At 43.5% G+C, this 17,085-nt stretch overlaps 1 protein-coding gene across 1 annotated transcript in view; it reads left to right on the top strand.

The window, feature by feature from the left end:
* The first annotated feature begins 243 nt into the window (after positions 1-243).
* The window catches only part of LOC144151589 (fatty acid synthase-like), a 62,115-nt gene continuing 45,273 nt past the window's right edge, over positions 244-17,085 (top strand). The window contains exons 1-7 of the mRNA XM_077682696.1: positions 244-359; positions 4,643-4,781; positions 6,717-7,037; positions 8,959-9,159; positions 9,621-9,743; positions 12,644-12,877; positions 14,397-14,698. Coding sequence (XP_077538822.1) covers positions 4,649-4,781; positions 6,717-7,037; positions 8,959-9,159; positions 9,621-9,743; positions 12,644-12,877; positions 14,397-14,698 — 1,314 coding nt within the window. The 5' untranslated portion in view covers positions 244-359; positions 4,643-4,648. The remainder of the gene's footprint in view (positions 360-4,642; positions 4,782-6,716; positions 7,038-8,958; positions 9,160-9,620; positions 9,744-12,643; positions 12,878-14,396; positions 14,699-17,085) is intronic.

The following is a 17,085-nucleotide window of genomic DNA, read 5'->3' as shown; positions in this document are numbered from 1 at the left end:
TTTCAGCTAGTTTGCTATTGTTCGATACACACAAACAAAAGAAACAGGCTAAGCTACGCTAAGGGCAGCTTAAAATCGGTTGTAGTTTCTTGCTGACTTACAAAACATTTATAAGAAAACAATCCGCAAGACGGGCAGATGTTGTCCTCCAAATGTTTGACAAACAAAGACAATGCCCTCTGCAAGCTATTGTTCTCGGCAAGGGAACAGCCTCTAAAAAGAGCCCAAGCCCGGAGCAGTCGCCGCTTATGCACAGGTATTGCCACAAATTGAATTGATCCTGACTGTAACTACAACTAGCATGGGCGACCTAAGAGTACACTGAACGATACAGCTATTGTCCTGGACAGGTCCTAAAGGTAAGCACCAATAAATCAACAGAAAAATGTGAAGTGCGGGCCTTCAGCACCGTACCATTTATTTATTAGTTCGTAATGAAACAATGCCAGTCGGTACGCTTACAAACCAAAAAACTAGGCCCTGGGACTGGGCAACCGCTGGTCCGAAGTACCTGCTAGCCTTTCAGGCCATTGATGGACTGACGGACTCATAGTTTAGCCTAAACCGTTTTGCGTAGATATCATGGACAGATGATCCCATTACTTAAGCGCGTGGTAAAGCAGGATTTCTGTAAGGTACTTGCCAAGGAGTTTGAAGATCAGCTAAATGATTTTTTTATAAAAATGATCTGAATTGCTTAAGCTTCTACATGAACTAAATGATTTTTGCTTGTTAAGTTCGCGCGTAAGGGGTTTAGCCAAAATAAAATTCAGCTAATATTTTTGCCCCATATTTCTGCATGAACACGTGTATTGTAATGCAGGTCAAAATACGCTTTCTTTATTTTGTTTTTTTAAATCTCTAAGAAGAATGCACTTCAGGTATAAAAATAAAAGAATGCTTCAACTTGCATTTAAGCTGCGAACCAGCATTATCATTTGTTCGCCATGCTGTTCAGCCTCACAGTGACGTAATGGCCGTAATACCACATGTTTTAGGGGCAAAGCACCTTAGGTCCTCGCTTTGTCCGGGGCTTGGCGCCCGTGTGCACAGTGTTGCGGATGCGCGATTAGATTGGACTGGATTTGATTGGATAGGATAGGATTGGACCGGATTAGATTTGGATTGGATTGGACTGAAATAAATTGTATTCGATTGGATTAAATGGAATTGTATCGGATTGGATTGGATGGGAGTTCTATATACTGTACACATGCTTTGCACTCATTTACATGCCCGAGTGGGCAATGCAACGGGTGATTTACGGTAAGAACGATCCCCAGTGCTTCGCCCACTCGTCATGATTCCCTTCGTGGACATGCGTTTATTTTTTTTGCACTGCACTCGCGAGTGATAAATTCTGTCCTCCTCTTTGCGTATTCTATTTGCGGGGCAGCACCTCCCTATCACGGAGGTGTCAGTAGGGCAGCAAGGTAAGCTACGAAATTTTTCGCGAACGCCGATTGCTGGCTCACGGTCGACGCTTCCGACGATGCTGGCTTCGCTGTTACAAGGGACTCCTAACGCGCTGCGCTAACCTTCCCTTTCCTAGTGTAGGCTACGTGGATAATTACTTACAAATAAACACAACTTTTTCTGGAAATTGCGCCGCTGAGACTGGGAAATGATCTAAAATTTGTCCAATTACGTTTATTTAAATTCCTCAGGAATCACATCGATTTAGTATTTCTTCTGACGGATAGGATGTGTACGGATGCGTGAAAACAAACGTCTCTATTTTATTCCACTACTGACAATCTCCCTCTGTCCAATCCTTAGTATAATCATGACCAATACCATTGCAATTTTCTGTCTATCGTATGACAAGGAGGGCTAACCACACGTACGTTACGGTGTCGACATAGGTTCTTTTTCACTGGATTTGCTCATTGTATTTCTGTGAAGAGTTCATCACTTTCCTCTATTTTAGTGCCATCTTTCAGATGGCACTCCGTTACCGGGTTTTCCCGATGTCGTCAGTTCTCTCCATTGCATGGCCGACTGAATACCACTTCAAACTTTCAATTTGAGCTATATCTCCCACCAGACTTTGTTTCCCAATCCAACGCGCTCATTTCCTATGCTTCAGTGTTAGTCCAGATACTTTTTTCATGGCTTCTTGAATTGAGGTCATTTTTAGACAATTATGAATTGCCGTTTCTGCATCAGCCATCTCTGGGAGTATGCAATCGTTTTATACCATTCGTTTGAAGAAAAGAATTAGCCAACTTCTCATGTGAATGCTAGCCACACGCCCCCCTGCGTTCATAACAATCCTACACCGGATTCCTTTCTAACTCTTGGGTTCAGCCATAAACTGCCTAAAACCTTATTATCTACCGCTACAAAGATTTCCTTATATTTGCTAAAAGTGAGGGGTTCGGCTGGTTTGTTTGCAAATCGTTCGATTCCTTTGCATTTTGTAAGCCGTACAATGTAAATTCCTAAGTACTATACGTGAAGCATTTGCTGCAGGTCATCTCCACACGGACTAAAAAAGGTGAAGCCGTCCTCAAATCTGAAGGGGGCGAAATTGGTTCATTTTCTCATGCCCATGACTTGTCATAACATAGCTTCGCTTGCACTCCTTGTAGACAGGCTCTAAACACTTTAAAGAGGCAGTGTCTTGTCTTGCATCTTTCCTCGCGGAAAAATTACCACTGGTCTTGTGGCGCATTATTCTACTTCTGCGCCTTTCGTAAATGTCCTCGCAAAGACACATGAACCTCCCCTCAAATCGCCCACAGCGTTCGAAAATTGTATTCGCATACTCGTGACTCGCGAAAGAGGCACCTCAGCCACTCAGCCATAGAAAGGAACACCTGTAGTTCAATGATGAGCCGATCTTGTCATGTTCGTCAAAGAACAAGCATATGCAACTACCGGCTTTTATAAGAGGAACAATTTTAGCTTAAACTTGGTCTGGTGGTGTTCGCAAAAACTACTAAGAAAAAAACTGTGCCTGTAAAGGATGCATCCTCTCAGATAGAGTAATGTAACAGCAAAAAACGGCTTTCGCACCTGCTCGAGTATGAGCACAAGAGAAATATCCGTATGCGCACCACTTACTATACGGTTTTAAAGGTGATAGTCTTTATTAGGCTACTAAAACCACCAACACTAGCGCAGCTTGCACCAGTGGAGCAAGCCTGTAAAAACAGCGGAGCTGGGGGTCGACCTAGCTTCTTCCCCTCTGGGATCCGCTGTCAGCCTCGGACCCCTACCGCAATGGCCTTGTAAACTGAGGCCTAATTTGGCCTCGCCCCTCAAATCTTCGCATAGACCAGCAAGAATATTGTCGCGAAATCTAATAAAAGTTAGCAAAGCCTAGAAAAACCTAGCAAAACTTAGCAAAACCGAAAAAGGCTAGGTCGACCCCCAGCTACGCTGTTTTTCCAGCCTTGCACCATTAGTTCAAGCTGCGCCTATTTCTCAGTAAGAAAAATAACTAATCTGAGGTAGCCCAGGTGTGCAGCACAACTGAACTTTCACACGTGTCAGATAACAATCGGACCCCTTATAACAGGTTTTTGCTGTCACGACTTGTTGACTCTTCGTGAAGGCATTTGCAAGCCCATTTCAAATAATGCCCTAGATAAATGTAGTCATCCAAACAACCAGCCTATCTTTGCGTTAGATAGCAAACTTTATTCTGCAAAGATGGAGCAATAATATTAGGCACAGATACGAGTAGCAAGATCTCCAACCAAGAAACTCGTAAATAAACATTTCACAAATTAGTAACAAAAACGTGTAATAAAATTTCTTTAAAGATAAAAGACGATTTTAACATTACCCCAGGTCTCGTATAGTTGTCACAATGAGTTCACAATACACGAGTTCCTATTTTTATTCAAGATTTTGGTCGTTTCTGTCGTGTGCTGTACAGTTTGTCTAGCTGTCCACCTTCATAGAGTAGAAGGCCTTATGATATTTTCGGGGGCTATGCAATGAATTGTAAGTCGGCAGACTTGGAGTGGCCTCGGTAGTTAAGCAAACTATTATGGCAATATACCTAAAATATCTTGATTAGGTATATAAACCCTTAAAATATATCAGTGCACTTTTCTTATGAGTATACTACAGCGCATAAGCATTCCGATGGCACTGAAGGATTTATACTCTCTGATGAAAACATGCGTCATAAATATATGCCTCGGAGAAACACGTAGCACGCACGGATAGTATTTTGCTACTTTCTCCCAGCAACCACGTAATTATCTCGCCAGAACTAACTTACTCGTTAGAGTACATTGCTGAGGGAAGATTGGAAACAGGAGAAGCTTTTGTTATCATCAAAATTTTATTCTTGAGTTTTTTTGTGTGCCGACAAGCACAGAGTAAGGGTTGAGCGTGGTGCCGCACGCTTCACTAGAGTTGTTTGATGTTTTTTGCGAGCCTATTGTAACATTAAGAATTATTAAGAAATTATAGTTACACCAGAAAATTACAAGTTTGTCATTCCCAATAACGACATCCCAAAGGCTGTGAAAACCGTCGGGCTTCTGTAGTAAATTTGTTTACATTCAATAAATGGCAGCTGTTCAGCAGCACCCATAGCATTATGCATTTCATTATGTGTAGTTGATTAGTTTTATTATGAACTTACGAATGGGCCAGTTATTGTTTTCTCTCCTTACAGGAAACTATGTCTGATTGCGACATTGTGATCAGTGGCTTTTCGGCTCGCTTTCCCCAAGCCGAGAGCCTCGCCGTGTTCGGAGAAAAACTTTATCGAGGCGTTGATTTCATCACGAACGACGAGACCCGATGGCCCCGAGGTGAGTGGTTTCAAGGTGACTGAGCCTTTATTAATGCACCAAATTTATCTAGTATTTCTTTCGAGGAGGATGTGCTCGTTACGACAAATGTTTTCTCAGACAGAAAAATATTCATTTGTTGTTGCTTAATAAAACAAGAGTGAACAAATTGTCGTTGAGATGTCCGGTTGCTCCAGGATTTTCTCTTCCAACGAAGTAAATCGAAAGTAGCCTACTTTTTGAAACATGCTTCAAAGCGTAATAGGAACGTACATGTATATTACCGCCAAAAACGCCAGCTCTAAATGAAGGCTGTACTATCACGCTGGCTGCACCACCACGAGCGTAATAAATCAACAAACTGTGTTGATTACCTTGTAGTGACAGCAGGTTTTTCCCTTTGGCATCATATTAAATTACTTTCACCATTTTCAGGAGATTTGTTGCGCTTAGAAATGTGTTCCTTGTGTGGTTTGCTTTTAGCGTAGATTGTTGCGTCGACATGTGTAGCGTCAACATTGCATTGGAGTTTAATGTCTTTCCCGTGGAATTCTTGCCAAAGAGAACTACGTTGCCATACCAATTTTTTACACTAAACATTTGAGTTTACTTGGACGGTCCTTTCGGAATTCCTGAACACTGTTGAAAGCCTTCAAAATGCAGGGGCACAATCTAGTGCGCCCAATCCTGAACGTACGCATGCCTGGGCACGTTCCTAGGTGGGCACGAATTCTAAGATACACTTCCGCCATTTCAGGGGGTAGTAGGGAAATAAACAAAGGTAAAGTGGCACAGCGAGTCCCTTTAATGAAAAATTGTTCCCTGAAACACACGGAATCTCCGAGAGAGGACAGGCGAAATAGTGCAGTCATGGGTTTCTTTTGAAACCTTTCTGCATCCTTTATTCAGTAAGGATTCGATCTAGGATAATGCGGCAGAGGTAAAGTAGAGAGAAAATTTGGTTAGACATTTACTTAGTAAATTAATCTACAGCCACCGGAAATCGCGTAAAAAAACGAGGAAAACCTACTGCCAACCTTAAAGGGTGCTGGCCTACACAATAACAGCCAAGAGAAATTGAGCATTAATTAGACATTATTCTTGCAAAAAATAAATCCCTTTCCACCCAATGTGATACCTGCTGAAACCGCCGAGCTGTTATTCTATTGTGTACGCTCGAACGTCAACGGGCGCTTGCCCGAAAATGGGAGCTTGGTCGCCGCGCAAATTCTACTATTCGCGCAAAAGAAGCTCAACTAAACATCGGAGGCTGGAGGCTCGTTCCCTCTCCCTTTCCTAGCGGGAGGGGCACGAACCCGCCGTTGCGATACCTTTTCTCCCTCTATCGGTGGGTTTGGGAACCGCCGGCGAGGCGCTTTTCAGACCCACCGATAGACGCCGCCGGTTGCTCTGGAACCGGCTCTGGAACCCGCTGGTGGCTCTGGAACCTGGAACCTGGAACCTCATTTACATGTCAGAGTGGGCAATGCCACGGGTGATTTACGATAAGAAAGATCCCCCGTGCTTAACCCAGTCGTCATGATTCAGTTCGTGGACATGCGTATATATATTTTTTGCACTGCACTCGGGAGTGGTAAATTGTGAACCTGGAACAGACGGACGAAAAGGCTCGGCCTAGAAGCGCTCCACTTCTGAAAGTCTTTGGACTAGCAAAACGCCTATTACCGCTATCCGCTTCTTTTTTACATGGTGGCTATAAACGACCTCAGTCAGTTCCTCTGCGATTATTCTGATCTATATTTTCCGCTGCGTTGGTAATGCAGCTAAAGCAGCATCCCGGGGTAACTGCAAATGGGAAATTGATATCAGACATACTAACCTCCAAATACGTTGGTGCTCCTTGAAGCATGTTGAAAGCATTTTCAAAAGTTTTAGGCAATAGTACAGCCATATAACGCCTTTATGAAGCGCGTTCTGGCGTGAACTGTCTCACAGGTATCCTGGGCCTCCCGGATCGCATGGGCAAAATTCAAGACCTGTCCAAGTTCGACGCCCAATTCTTTGGGGTGCACCCGAAGCAGGCACAAGTGATGGATCCCCAACTGAGGCTTTTGCTGGAGACGTCATACGAAGCCATCTTCGACGCGGGGTACGATCCAGCCACTTTACGCGGACGCAAGATAGGCGTCTTCATCGGTTGCTGCTTGTCGGAGACTATTGGAGGACTGGTTACCGAAGAGAACTCTGGTTACGCAATGCTTGGCTGCAGCCTCTCAATGTTTGCCAACCGCATATCTTACTCTTTCGACTTCCATGGTAGGTGGCCCAGCCTTTGTATATTCTGCGTTGCCGCTAATGTATGCAGATATCTTGAAGATGAGTATAAAGCACGACGCTTCTGTTCTTTTCTTCTATTTGCTGCTAAAATACTTTCTGTTACATGACAGCGAAAACTAAGCTTTAGAATACAGAGCAGCACATTCAGGTTGCTGCCTCCAATTTTTAGCTTTGCTCAGTCATTCACGGCGAATATAAAAAGCTGTAGCGTATTCAACACTGCCTGATAATTTTGGATGCTACGCGCTCTTAAAGCGAGATATTATTTTTCCTACGATGTACAACACTCCCTCTACTATGATTTCTGTCATTCACATATCAGTTATTGTTGAGCATGTTGAGGGCAAACATATAAAACCTACCTACCACCTTTACTTAGTATGCAAAATTGAGCATTGACCGTGATGACAACTGATTCAGGTCATTCCAGAAGCAACGTTTTTTGTTATAATCATGTAATGTTGTTTTGGTCCTAACGCAACTAAAAAAATTAGCTCTTGATCAACCATATAATAAACATCAATCCCCCCCTTCCGTTAAGCCTTTTCCTCTTCCTCTCTCGCAGTAAAAGGCAAGCCTCCAATTTTAATTTCAACCTTCCCAAATGCAAGAGTGTATATGGTGAACGCCTGATCGAGTTCAGCGGAGTAAAAATAAGAGCTGAACTTCCGATAGAATGGACAACCGCCGGAAATTTTAAAATTTTAAAATGAAATTCAAAATGAAATTATTTTAAAATGAAATTTTAAAATAATAGCATTACAAGTGTTGTGAAAGTTTAATTGAAATTCTTGTTCTGTGAACCTTCGTTACAGTGTCATTATTTTTATTCTGGTATTGGTTGTGTGTATCGGCGAATATGTACAAAACAGTTGTATGACATGTAGTCTTGTCTGCATATCATTTTTTCTTGAGCCCTTCACTCTCTGTGGCCTAATTGCTTGTGAATTGCTTGTAATTTTATATTGGACCGGCCACTAGCATTTGCAGCTATCGGCCCAAACAGTGTTTTGCAGATAATTCATGTTTTGTGGAATAAAGTTTCTCATTAAAAAAAGCCTTCATGGCACGTCCTCCAGCTGGAAGCCGTTTCGATGGGGCATTACCCAAGCCTACTTCACACCTGGGAGCCCTTACCAAAAAAATATTGTACACTATGGGACCAGATCATATTAAAACAGCACACTATCTATGCCCTGAACATCTCGCCTAAGGATTTTTTTAAGTACAACATAAAATTGCCCGCTGGATTGTCGGCCTCCTTCCTTTGATATTGATTACGCAATGAACACCTGAAAAAGTTCACGGTTCAAATTAACTACTTTTTGATAGTGGCATATGATTCGTATTTATCCATACTTCGGTGTCTGTGTGTCAGAGCATATTAGAAATGCACTGTGGCATGCTATGAAAACACCACATCTGACCAGCCACAGTTAGGTTAGTAAACAGTAGAACGTATAAACTCCTTGTCTAAAAGTAAGCAGCTGTCTATCAAAACTTGGTTGTGATGGCCTCGCTGGAGTTTTTTAAAACTATGAACTAAAAAATATGCACTTCATATTGCTGTTAGCAAGTCTTTTATATATGTCCGGCAATATCAACATCTCTGACATCAAGCCACACCGGCGTAGGAGTATGTCTCTTAAAGACTGAAATTACATTGTGCTGAAATTACCACGATTGGGGGAGGGTGGCAGAAGAAGAGGGTAAGGGCTTGGTTGGACACTTGTGTCTGATATGTTTGGAATTCAAAAACACCCTTAGCGATGGAGAAAGTAACTGACCACTGTAAATGTTTGTTTCAGGCCACGCATGCGCGGAACATTTTCTACCAACGGGGTTCGCTCGTGATTGCTTCTCTCTCCTTGCCTCACCATTTGTACAACGCCTAACGCAGGGCCAAGCGAAACTGTGGACACAGCCTGCGCCTCTACAATGACTGCTCTCAACCACGCTGTGCTGGCCATTCGTGCCGGGGAATGCGAGGCGGCCATTGTGGGAGGAAGCAACCTCATTCTAAACCCTGCGGTTTCACAGAGTATGTGCCGTATGAACATGCTTTCCGAAGACGGCAAGTGCAAGGTGTTCGACGCCAGCGGTGAGTGCTTAGCTGTGAACATTGAACTCTATCCATACACTGTGGACACTTGTTTTGCTTTGGAAGGTCACAGCAAATATGTGAAAAAACGTTCAATTATGGAAGGTGCAGACCGTGGCAAGAAGTTTGAATGTTTTTTGCCTGAGAAAGCGTATCTCTTTAGTCACTTCAAACACTTTTTTTTATTTGCACCCATCAGCAACAGCATCATCCATCCTCGGTGGCCTTGCAGGAAAAACAATTTCTTTAGGTAAAGTTAGCACATTTCAGTTCAAAACATGGCGGCTGTGCTAATGATTGAAACGCACCTCTACTTTCAAGATTTTCACAGACGTTTAAGAGTGTCACGATACGGTGCATTTCGCCACTGCGCAGTGGTTCATAAAGGCATAGCCCTAGAACAAAAATCCTGAAGTTTCAAAGCATTGTAATGTAGCCAGAAACACCCATTTTTTATGCAGCTAATGGCTACGTCAGAAGCGAAACCGTCGGTGCCATCTTTCTTCAACTGGCCTCCAACGCCCGCCGAGTGTACGCCAAGTTGATCCACATCAGTTCTAACTCGGATGGCTACAAAATGGAAGGTAACGTGTTTCTTTTTTTCTTTCTTGTTTACTGCCAGGTCATCTACGCAGTGAGGGTTAAAGCACACCTATTCGGTTGTAAGGAATAATGCAAGCAGGGAGCTCCGAACTGTAAAACAAGGAGATATTTTCTGTGAGCTCTTCGACGGTAGAGACAGTTGCGGGCGCGTTAAGTTTGTGAGTAGGTAATACTTTTTCTCGTTAAGTTATATTTTGTAAACTACGAGAGTGATCATTGGTAGCGCTTTCACTTGGCTTGTCTTTCTATATGTTTTTCGGCTGTCTTCGCACGGAAATATCCTGTTGCAGTCGACAATTAACATTTTTGTACATTGCCGATTGTACGAGATCGTAGATGATCTTGAGGGTCTCAGTCGTTAAATTGACCTTTAATGTTGCCCTTCACATCAGCATCAATTAAGATCAATTTATTGCAAGTTTTGTGCAAAAGAAGGATCTTGAATAAACATGACACCTTAGGCGGTAAGGTGACGTTGGCGTACCTAAGTATGGTCAAGGTGACGTACACTGGTTTTCATGGAATCTTAAAAAAAATGCACTGAAACGCATACTAACCGCACATTATGCCTTCCATTTGAACACGTTATCTGCTTGAAAACAACTATATGCAGCAGAAATCGTTTTAAGGTGTTGAAATATTGATGGTGAAATAATGTTGGCGTCACAGAATAATGTTCCAGCTCGAAGTTCCTCAGCCACAGTTTCTATTAAAAGGACGACGAAAGGGGCAAGTTGGTAGTACATCATGGAGAATTGCGCTAGGCGTGACGACAACGGAATGATGGCAAACGGACGGGATGTAGCAAAAACACGCAACTGTTTCGTTAATACCAAAAGTTGGGAAGTTTAAATAGGGAGGCGTTATTGTTACTCATGCGCGGCAAGATGGAACGCAAAAATAGTGTACACACGAAGGACAGAGGATCACAGCCACAATGCAGGCTTATGGCATGTGGGGTGACAGTGGACATGATTGCTTTAAAGCGAAGCTTTTTACCTCCACCCCCCCCCCCCCCCCCCTTAGGGGTTCTTTCGAAACGATTGGCCTAAAGAAAATCCTCCTGCAAACAAATAAAAGAAGCTAGCGGCACCGCCAGGAATCAAACCTGGAACGAATAGAGAAACGGAGCGAGAGCCTCTTGTCTTACCGTTTGAGCTAACAGCCCACGCAGAGACCGGGTTGACCGACGGTGCTCTCAACAAGCACATCTGCTTGTTTACCCACTGCGTTCTCGTTGAATTCCACGTGATAGCATCACGCCACCTCTCGCGCCGTTGTACGCTCCACCCGCGACACGTGTAGCGGACATGCTCACCCCTTGGGCATGCGCTAGAAGTTACAAAATTAAAGGAAGCTCACACCAACGCATGGCATCTCACTTCTCCGTCTCTGCTGCCGATCTCGTCACTTCCGTCGGCGACGGCAGAGACGGTGGAGAAGTGATATCGCCTAACACCGGGTTTGAGCTTTCTTTTATTTTATAAAAGAAGAGTCTCCGCTCATGTGCTTCCCCGATACAACTCCCACTGTTCATTAATCATGCATTGATTCAACCTTAGCTAAGAATACCTCCTTAAATTAAAGTAATAAAGGGTGCTGTTAAGTGCTTTTAATTGTCTCTGGTTTCACTCTTTGTAGAGCCACGTTTGTGAATTCAAGTGACGTCGCATGGGTAATCGTTGTGGGTGTCGTTTACAGCTTCGCTTTCCAACAACCTCCACGAGGTGGATTGGCGTGAATTTTCTTCATCGTTTTTTGTCCCGATGCAAGCATGTCTTGCGGGAAGTCGTCATCTTTATCGTCAGCAGGATGGAAAGTGTTCTGTGGCACCCGTCCGCTTCCTTGGCTCTGCCCAAAGTTTACATGTACTCACAGGAAATACGGATGGGTTACGGAACTATGTAATGCGCATACTGGTTTCCTCAAGTAGTGAATAATTTTTCGATGCCTGTGTCGGAAGGCTTGTGTATCGGTATTCTCGAAACGTTCATTTACTCTCCGTCTGTACTCTCCAGCAACGGCTCTCCCACATGACAGTGGGGTTTCGTAGACCACATACTGCTGACATACAACAATTTTTGCCTACGTTACGCGTCGAAACCTTTGCCACCGTCCTTATATCTTTTGCGTTTGAAACACATGCTTTTAGTTCTTGCGTTGTTGAGAAAACCACATCTACTTTAAACTTTTCGGCTAGCTTTTTCAATCGTTGCAAGACGCAATGAATATGTGGGATCCTCCTGGCCTCACACCATCGATATTTACACTTACATTGTTCTTATATTCGCCTATACATGGTTCACCGGCTTCCAAATGAAAATAAAGCAGTTGAAGTTCATGCTTATTACCGCCCACATGTCTCTTCTCCGCTGTAACACCTACGAGAATTTAAAGGGCCCAGGCTTCGGCGTATACCTTTCTTGAGCATACGTGAGCCATTCGTTGTCCGTTTTCTTTTCAGTTTTTCGAATAGTGGACGTTTTATTTTTGGTGTTGGTATGGTAATCCTGCTCCAACCAACCTTCTATAGGCTTATTACGAACAAACAAAACAGCAATCAAATAAACGAAGGCCATGGAAATCGAGTAAATGAAGAGGGAAGGACCATGTTCATAGCCATTAATTTGTAATAATGAACAAAGGTTGACGGAATCCAGTTGTGGAATCGGCTTGTTTCTAAGCCTGAATTCGTAGAAAACTGTGTGGGAAATCAACTTGTTTATTACCATTTTTAGGGCACCATCATGTGCTACTGCTGAATGCAGCGTGCCTAGAGAACTTGTTCTCCCTCCTTCTCCCCGTAATGTGAGGTCACCAGCATTGGCACATTCCATAAAACAGAACAACCGCGTTGCCGCTTACATTGCAAATCTCGCAGGAGTCACCTACCCGTCTGGAAAAGCGCAGGAGAAGCTCTTCCGTGATGTATACGCTGCGGCCAACGTGGACCCACGCGACGTTTCCTTTGTCGAGCTCCACGGTACCGGAACCAAAGCAGGTGATCCGGTGGAGGTTGCCGCCATCAGTAGCTTCTTTTGCCAGTCACCGCGCGAAAGGCCAGTCATGATCGGATCTGTAAAGAGCAATGTCGGCCACGCCGAGGGTGCTGCTGGTAAGTGGCCTTTGAGCTTATCACCCGGTGTCCCCTACAGTGTTGATCAATCGTAACTCGGACATTTCTGTACCAGCAAGACAAAATGTAAAATTTTAAGAACACCTAAGCACTCCTTGTGGTGTACGTAGTGCGAAAACCTAGTGTTGAATTGAGAACGAATATGCCGGTATTGCTCGTGGGCCATGTTGGACCGCAGTGAAGGTGCAGCGTTCATCGGCGTGTAGTTCGCACCAATGAACTGTAAGGACCAAGTGTCACTTGGTCGGCAGTGGCGCCTGTAATCGCACGCTATGTTTTTACAACTCTTGTGAACAGTAAAATGAGTGTTATATGGCGGTGAGGTTCCGCAAACCAGCTGTGTAAAAAACTTTGTCGAGCACGGAGTTAATATATAACTATTCTTGCGGTTTTATTAACTCCGCAATTTTTGGCTTGCGACCCAGTGGGAACGCGTGACTCCCTCTTTCTGCAAAGTAAATTCATGCTTGGTTAAAAGTCAACACTTGCATTCGTTATGGTAGTGAAATGTAGATTTTTCGCGCTTTCAAAGTTTAGTAGAAAGAATTAAAAAATAAAACTATGCCACATAATACAGAAATTTCGAGCAATCAGTAAACTCTTGTGCCCCACAAGCTGCATATCTCGCCCGGTATCACCGATAGCCCTGGAACAGCTGAGATACACTAGCGAGCAAGATGGCAAAATACCCTACCGGCTGAGAGGAACGCCGGATTAAATTCCTTCGTATCAATTTCCAACTGCTGGTCATCGGTTGTAAAGACTTGGGTATGCGTCTCTCCGTCATCTCATGACGTGAAAAGACTGGCTAACTTGTTAGATTTTCTATAAAAGATATTTGGTCGGTAAAAACTGAAAATGAAAGAGAGTACTAGGAGTGTTCAGTTTCAACTTTACAATGTTTTAAATAGCGCACTCCCAAATGCAGGCAATAGTGTTCCTGAGCTTTCGTGGGCAAAGTAACATCACAAAGCCTATTTATTGGAAGTCATGCGCTTATCTATGTGATTTCTTTGCCTTTTGTCAAAGCTTGATTTTGAGGACGCCATAAAACATTCGGCTTGGAGGGCCGTACGTTAAAAAAGAAGGCATGCCGCAGTAGTTATTCTTTTCAGCGACGCACGCTGAAGTTGTTTCTTTTTGCCTTGGAAAAATGGAGATAGCGACAAGTTTTGTAGACACTGAATTGAAGCGCGATGTTTATGACCGCATTATCTAAACTGCCTACCCATCTAAAAACAAATGCATCAAAAATTGTGTTCGTAAATATTATTAATCTGTTGTACTAGTTACTTTAAAGCAATTCGACTGAACGGTTTTTAAACACCAAACAGCACCTTCGGCATATCTAAAGAACCGACCACTGGGTTCGGCGCCTGATATGCTCCGCGCTTCGGCAGTCCCCACTTTTCCGAATCACGGCGTTTTGCGCTCCAACCTTCTTGCTTGTTCTCAATCAATTACTTGAGGCGACTGATATCTTTTCCTTTAACTTCAGGAGTCTGTTCGATAGCAAAGGTGATTCTGGCAATGGAGACGGGGACCATCGCCGGAAACATGCACTTTAAGGAACCCAACCCAGACATTTCTTCCTTGCTTGATGGCACCATTGAAGTAGTGGACCGCAACAAGCCGTTACTTGGTGCAATGGTCGGTGTCAACTCGTTTGGGTTTGGCGGCGCTAACGTTCACGCCATCCTAAAAGCTCACTCCGGCCCACACGTCACAAGCCTCCCACGCCTACAACCTGAGCTTCCCAGGCTCGTACTAATGGCAGCAAGGACTGCGGAGGCTTTGGAAGTAAGTATGCATTAAGGCATGCGTGTTATTGTGGCTTACGTGCTTCCGCAGATACTTTTAGCGCATCGGCACATTTCTTGTTGTTTGAATGCACTCACAATGATTCAGATATGTATTCTGCAGATAATTTATGCCTGGGGTTGCTCTTGCACCATGAATTTCTCTACTTAATTGAAGAGTAAATGCTGGCGTCTAAAGAGAAACTAGTGAAGGTAAAAGCCCTATTATCGTAACGAGAAGTTTCGGCTGGCTGGTAGGCTGGCTCACTAACGTCAAGCGGAAACAGGTCGGTCTATAGACACGGACATTACGAAGCACCTATCTATCCTGGCGCAGGAGCTCACTACTGCTGAAGTATTGAAAATCACTCATCTAAGAGAGTACCAGACGCTAAATGGCATTTTTGCAACTTCGTGTACATTTCGCAAGACCTTTGCGATATCCAAGTGGCTTTCGCTCATATATGTAACCTATGCACAAATCGGAAAATCAGCTTCAGAGTTTTCCCTCGCCAACCCCAATAAGAAAATATGAATTAACACGTATATTGTGTATTTTTACGAATTCCTCAATATTGTGGTGGCCTGGGCATACACCGAATAGGTCCTATGCAGAAAAGTGTTAGCAATGCAAATTCAAAGATTTAGGACTCAGAAGTATAACGAGAGAGCGGGAAAAGTACTAACATGGAAAAGTACTAACATGTGCCATCGACATGCAGCCAACCGGCTGGTCCTAGAGGATTCAAATTTCCGTAGTACTTTCCCGTCACTTTTGAAAGGCTGATATGACGGTCCGCAAAAAGAGATCCGTAAGGCAGTTAAAACGGCGAAAATGTCCCAAATAATCCATTACCGAAGATTCACCAAGATGTCGAAATGGTTTTCAAATTACAATGCCAACTCCAATCGCTAACTTGTACGAACTTCTAAAGATGGTTTAACAATGTTGGACCTAACCAAGCACTAACTGGGCGAGTATGGATCTGGCGTAACTAGCCTGTTTTGATGGATTCCCCAATCTGTGGTGCTCAGCCCGTTGCTATAACCACTTGACTTTTGCTTAATATGTTAACTGTCAGATGACCCGAAATCAAGTCCCGGATTCCGGCTAAGAAGCTTGTTTAAGGTGGAGCAGCATTACTACTATTACAACCATAACAATCGCAGCATGGCTAAAGCGTGGCATCAAAAAAGACCAAAATAGTGGGCTTTGGGTGTTCGAACTTTTGGAGTAATATTGCATTGTGGCGTGGAAGTTCATTAAAGGAGCCATGAAAACAAAATACAAGTTTGTGTTATTCGAAAGATTTCGTGTTTCATCGTGCCCCCAGCGCTTTTCCGAATGCAAACGATGCTTTATTTCTTGCGAAATTAATTAATTTAGGCTAAAATTTAGATTTTCCCGCAAAATTGTGCGTTTTTGTGGTCTGCAATGACATCAGCCAATTGGGAAGCCTTGTTTACCGTTGGAGAACCTAGATACCATAGCAAGCCGTTTTCTGCCTTTGTTTTTGACCGTATTTAAACCTGGCTTGTTTTTGTTCAGGGAGCAAATAATCGTCTCGGGAAGCATAGTGCTCACTCGACAAATATGGTCACGCTAGACACCGTTGCTTGTGTCAATCGGCCAGTGTCGTCTGAGACAACCTGAAAGCCCCGCCGTCCTGTGCAGCTAAACCAAGCATAGTGCGCGCAGTACCAACAGCAGTGCGCATCACTACTTCAAATATTTACGTGTGCTTTCGTAACTTCCACTGTTTGTACCACCATTCTTAGGGCTTTAAAAAGAATGTGCCCTAAATTTATTCGCAAATAGCTCTTTCGGCAAGCGTATAAGCTCTGCCTAATTTACGTTTGTTTTTGTCGCCCTCCGCCAATCGCAGGGCTGGCTGGTATGACCAGTATGACATCATAGGTTCTGTTGCGGGAAATAAGCTAGTGGTCCAATGACCATTGCCTTTTTTTTCCTAATTAATTAGCTTATTCGAGCGAAGTTTACGCTAAGAGTGGTGTCAGTATGATTCTAACGAGGCAATCTTTTGAATGAACCAAATTTGTGTTTTCTCTTCATGGCTCCTTTAAAGGTATATTTTTATTGCAAACCCTAACAGCTAGAAAACGGCTGGAACTTCTTTTTTCCGAATATTTTTGGTTATGTTGCAAGTTCGTTTGCTATTAAACGGTTTTTTGCGTATGCCTGGTATGCGTACAAAATTTTACAGAGCAATTTTAGGCTTCTTTTGCTACTCCTGAATCAGGCAAATCGGGATTTTTCGCCAAAATATGCGTGTAAATTGATTTCTCAATATGTGGTATGCAGGATAATATAACAGTACGAGCGACCTTCACCGGGTACTACCGCTACGCAAAGTAAAGTTGAGCAAT

The sequence above is a fragment of the Haemaphysalis longicornis genome, unplaced genomic scaffold (genome assembly GCF_048455015.1).
Source record: "Haemaphysalis longicornis isolate Haplotype H1 unplaced genomic scaffold, Haemaphysalis longicornis Haplotype H1 scaffold_9, whole genome shotgun sequence".
NCBI lineage: Eukaryota > Metazoa > Arthropoda > Arachnida > Ixodida > Ixodidae > Haemaphysalis > Haemaphysalis longicornis.
This window is presented reverse-complemented; position numbering and strand designations above follow the sequence as displayed.